General features: G+C 50.1%; 1 protein-coding gene across 1 annotated transcript in view; it reads left to right on the forward strand.

The window, feature by feature from the left end:
- HIP1 (huntingtin interacting protein 1) overlaps window positions 1–5307 on the forward strand; it is a 116931-nt gene that overhangs the window by 39337 nt on the left and 72287 nt on the right. The window contains exon 5 of the mRNA XM_011976355.1: window positions 2159–2239. Within this exon, the coding sequence (XP_011831745.1) occupies window positions 2159–2239 (81 nt within the window). The remainder of the gene's footprint in view (window positions 1–2158; window positions 2240–5307) is intronic.

Genomic DNA, 5307 nt, shown 5'->3' on the forward strand with positions numbered 1-5307 from the left:
ACCACAACCAGCTAATTTTTTGTATTTTTAGTAGAGACGGGGTTTCACCATGTTAGCCAGGATGGTCTCGATCTCCTGACCTCGTGATCCGCCTGCCTTGGCCTCCCAAAGTGCTGGGATTACAGGCGTGAGCCACCGCGCCCGGCCTATCTAAGGTCTTTAGAGATTTGTTTCTGTCCTCTGTCACTTTTGGTGCATTTTGCCCATGCCGTGTAGTTTTCTTTATGTTCGGTTATTTTCTACTCTAAGCTGCTCATCTTCCTTGGAATTTTATCTATGGGGAATTCTTTGAAGTCTGTAATGAAGGCAGGTTCCTCTAGAGAGAATTGGCATTTGCTTCCATTGAGATCTCTCGAAATTAAATTCTCAGCTAAAGGTTTTGTGAATTTAGGGCAGATTTTTCTCCCCCGATCACAGTAGTGATTTGAGGCTGCAGAATTCTTCATAGTCCCTTGGGAGGACTTCCTCAGTGCAGGAGTCCAAGCGTTTGTTATTTTATTATTTACCTTTACTTCCCCTGTACCAAGGAGGCAGTCTTGTGTGTGTGTGTTGGTGGTGGTGGTGATGTTTTGAGACAGTTTCTTGCTCTGTCATCAAGGCTGGAGGTACAGTGACATGACCACAGCTCACTGCAGCCTCAACTTCCTGGGCTCAAGCGATCCTCCCACTTCAGTCTCCTGAATAGCTGGGACCACAGGTGCACACCACCACGCCCGGCTAATTTTTTAATTTTTTGTAGACATGGGGTTTCACCATGTTGGCCAGGCTGGTCTCAAACTCCTGAGCTCAAGCAATCCTCCCTCCTCGGCCTCCCAAAGTGCTGGGATTACAGGCATGAGCCTCCATGCCTGGCTGACAGATTCCACTTCAGAACCCCATCCCAGGTGTAATAGTGTAGATGCTATTCGTCTATTGAACCCATCTGGAAGAGATATTCCCTCCACTGTTCTTAGATAGAGACACAGAAAAAAAGAGCCCACAGGCAGACTATGATTTTGCCAAAGGTGGGAGACTCATCTTCTTTATTTTGAGGTGGAGTCTCACTCTGTCATCCAGGCTGGAGTGCAGTGACACAATCTTGGCTCACTTCAACCTCTGCCTCCCAGGTTCAAGTGGTTCTTCTGCCTCAGCCTCCCAAGTAGCTGAGACTACAGGCGTGCGCCATCACACCCAGCTAATTTTTGTATTTTTTGTAGAGACAGGGTTTACCATGTTGGCCAGCCTGGTCTTGAGCTCCTGACCTCAAGTGATCCGCCCACCTCGGTCTCCCAAAGTGCTGGGATTACAGGCATGAGCCACCGCGCCTGGATGGACTCAACATTCTTAAGTAGGCAGCTTTGTCCAAAATTTATCAAAGGAAGTCCTTATGTTTGTACAAAGGATTGTGCTTTAAGGAATGTTCATTGAAATGGTTTATGATAGCAAACATTTCAGCCATTTGAATTGGCTTCAGCTCATTTGAATTTATTGAGTCAGTTCAATAAATTACAATAATACTGGTCGGTCACTAAAAATAATGAAAGAAAGTTTAAGAAGTTGAATAAAATTGCAGCATATTAAGCAAGAAAAATAGATTGATTCTATTTATATCTAAGAATAAAGGTAGATGGCTGGGTGCGGTGGCTCACGCCTGTAATCTCAGCACTTTGGGAGGCAGAGGTGGGCGGATCACCTGAGGTCGAAGTTCAGGACTAGTCTGGCCAATATGGTGAAACCCCATGTCTAGTAAAAACGACAAAAATTAGCTAAGCATGGTGCTCACACCTGTAGCGTAATCCCAGCCTTTTGGGAGGCCCAGGCAGGCGGATCACTCGAGGCCAGGAGTTTGAGACCAGCCTGGGCAACATGGTGAAACCCTGTCTCTACTAAAAATACAAAAATTGACCAGGCATGGTGGCGCATGCCTGTAATCCCAGCTACTCAGGAGACTGAGGCAGGAAAATCACTTGAACCCAGGAGGCAGAGGCTGCAGTGAGCAGAGATCGTGCCACTGCACTCCAGCCTGGGCAACAGAGCTAGACCCCATCTCTAAATAAATAACATAAAGGGGAGAAAAAAAAAGAAGAAGGTAGATTCTTTACCAGAGAATTTCTGGCCTCTGATCTCTCGACCGTCATGTTCTTGTTGTTGACTCTGCTTCCCCTCCTCTTCCTGAAAGGGCCACCTGAGCGAGGGGTATGGCCAGCTGTGCAGTATCTACCTGAAACTGCTGAGAACCAAGATGGAGTACCACACCAAAGTGAGTCTCTGCGGACAGTTCTGCCGCCACCACCGCCTCCCTTGCTCTATCCCCTCAGCCCCTCCCTGGGCTCAGTTGTCAGCTCTTTCAGGTAATAGACAGCCCAGGCTTCTGAGGAAGTGTGTGCATCATGTACCCCAGCTGTGGGAGAGGAAAGCCATTGCCAGGCCCATGGGACGTGATGAGGACTGGGATTTTGGCCCATGTCTTCTGCACCCTTTGTGCCCCATTTTGCAACTAGAAAGAACAACTGGCCAGGCACGGTGGCTCACGCCTATAATCCTAGCTGTTTGGGAGACCCAGGCGGACAGATCACCTGAGGTCAGGGGTTCAAGACTGGCCTGGCCAACATGGTGAAACCCCGTCTCTACTAAAAGTACAAAAATTACCCGTGGTGGTGATGCGTGCCTGTAATCCCAGCTACTCGGGAGGCTGAGGCAGGAGAACTGCTTGAACCCAAGACCAGGAGGTGGAGGTTGCAGTGAGCCAAAACCATACCACTGTACTCCAGCTTGGGCGACAGAGTGAGACACTGTCTCAAAAAAACATAAAAAAGAAAGGGTAACCCTAGCCACTAGATTGCCTTATGAAAATGTTACAGAAGCATTGATTTTACTTTTTTTTTGTTTTTTTTTTTGAGACGGAGTCTTGCTCTGTCGCCCAGGCTGGAGTGCAGTGGCCAGATCTCAGCTCACTGCAAGCTCCGCCCCCCAGGTTCACGCCATTCTCCTGCCTCAACCTCCCGAGTAGCCGGAACCACAGGCGCCCACCACCACAACCAGCTAATTTTTTGTATTTTTAGTAGAGACGGGGTTTCACCATGTTAGCCAGGTTGGTCTCGAACTCCTGACCTCAGGTGATCCACCCGCCTTGGCCTCTCAAAGTGCTGGGATTACAGGCGTGAGCCATGGCACCCAGCAATTCCCACAATTTCTATAGCAAGCTCCCCTACAGACCTGTCTTTTAATTTTTTTATTTTATTTTTATTTTATTTTATTTTTTTGAGATGGAGTCTCACTCTGTCACTTAGACTGGAGTGCAGTGTGGCACGATCTCACCTCACTGCCACCTCTACCTGCTGGGTTCAGGCAATTCTCATGTCTCAGCCTCCCAAGTAGCTGGGACTACAGGCAGGAGCCACCGCGCCTGGCTAATTTTTTGTATTTTTAGTAGAGACGGGATTTCACCATGTTGGCCAGGCTGGAGGTGGATCACCTTAGCTCACTGCAGCCTCAAATTCCTGGGCTCAAGAGATCCTCCTGCCCCAGTCTCCCGAGTTACTGGGACCACAGATACTCGCCACTATGCCTGGCTTAGATCCACTCTGGTGTGAGGCTGGGCAGGGTAGAAAACAGCATCTCAGTCACAGAGGCCTCAGCACCCACCTGAGCCATACCTTGGACCCAATGGGGATCAGGCTGTAAAGCAATGACATGGGCCACTCTGCATTTTAAGTCCACTTTTCCAAAGTGGACTTAAAAGATCCAGGTGGCCAGTGAGGACAATGATGAGAGCCTGAATTAGGAGTTGTCCATGGGACAGTCAAAGAAGCAGGGACTGCCTGAAGATTGGCAGGAAATGAGGCTGGGTGGGGTTGCTCGGGCCTATAAACTCAGCATTTTGGGAGGCCAAGCAGGGCGGATTCCTTAAGCCCAGGAGTTCGAGCCTGGGCAACATAGGGAGACCCTGTCTCTACAAAAAATTTAAAAATTAGCCGGGTGTGGTAGCATGCAACTGTAGTCCCAGCTACTCGGGAGGCTGAGATGGGAGGATGCTTTGAGCCTGGGAGGTCAAGGATGCAGTGAGCTATGATCACATCACTGCCCTCCCACTTGGGCAACAGAGTGAGGCCCTGTCTCCCAGAAAAAAGAGAGAAGAAGGTGACGTGATGGATACTGTGAGGTGGGGGAGGGGAATAGCTGAGGGGTGTGCAGGGGTCTGGCAACTGTGGGAGACAACAGGGGGTCAGGCAGAGGGGTGGGCACATAGGAGGCAACATAAACCAGAACTGAGGCTGGGCCAGGCCGGGGTGTCAGAGGCCGAGGCGGGGAGTCGGGCTGCCCTCGGGCTGGATTGCAAGGCAAAGAAGCAGGAGGGAGAGGCTCAGGGTGTGGAGGGGAGGGGACTTATAGCGTGTGATTGGAGGGAGGACCAGGCTCTGGTAAAGGTGTCATGAGGAGATGGGGAAAGGTGAGAATTGGATTTAAGATCTTCTGGGGCTGGGCACAGTGGCTCACGCCTGTCATCCCAGCACTTTGGGTGGCTGAGGCGGGCAGATCGTCTGAGGTCAGGAGTTCAAGACCAGCCTGACCAACGTGGCAAAACTCATCTCTACTAAAAATACAAAAAGAAATTAGCTCACGCCTGTACTCCCAGCTACTCAGGAGGCTGAGGCAGGAGAATCACTTGAAACTGGGAGGCGGAGGTTGCAGTGGGCCGAGACGCTGCCACTGCACTCCAGCCTGGGCAACAGAGCAAGACTCCATCTCAAAAAAAAAAAAAAAAGATGGGAGTAGAGGTTTTGAAAGTGTTAAATTGAACTGGTGGGTGTGGTGGCTAACACCTCTAATCCCAACACCATGGGAGGCTGAGGCAGGAGGATCACTTGAGGCCAGGAGTTGGAGACCAGCCTGACCGACATAGTGAAACCCCCATCTCTACTAAAAACACAAAAGTTAACTGGGTGTGGTGGCACGCACCTGTAATCCCAGCTACTCAGGAGGCTGAGGCTTGAGAATGGCTTGAACCCAGGAGGCGGAGGTTGCAGTGAGCCAAGATGCTGCCTCTGCACTCCAGCCTGGGCGACAGAGCAAGACTCCATCTCAAAAAAAAAACAAAAAAAAAAAGATGGGAGTAGAGGTTGAAAGTGTTAAATTGAACTGGTGGGTGTGGTGGCTCACGTCTCTAATCCCAAAACCATGGGAGGCTAAGGCAGGAGGATCACTTGAGGCCAGGAGTTGGAGACCAGCCTGACCAACATAGTGAAACCCCCATCTCTACTAAAAACACAAAAGTTAGCTGGGCGTGGTGGCATGCACCTGTAATCCCAGCTACTCAGGAGGCTGAGG

Source organism: Mandrillus leucophaeus, unplaced genomic scaffold, assembly GCF_000951045.1.
Source record: "Mandrillus leucophaeus isolate KB7577 unplaced genomic scaffold, Mleu.le_1.0 Scaffold164, whole genome shotgun sequence".
Taxonomy (NCBI): Eukaryota; Metazoa; Chordata; class Mammalia; order Primates; family Cercopithecidae; genus Mandrillus; species Mandrillus leucophaeus.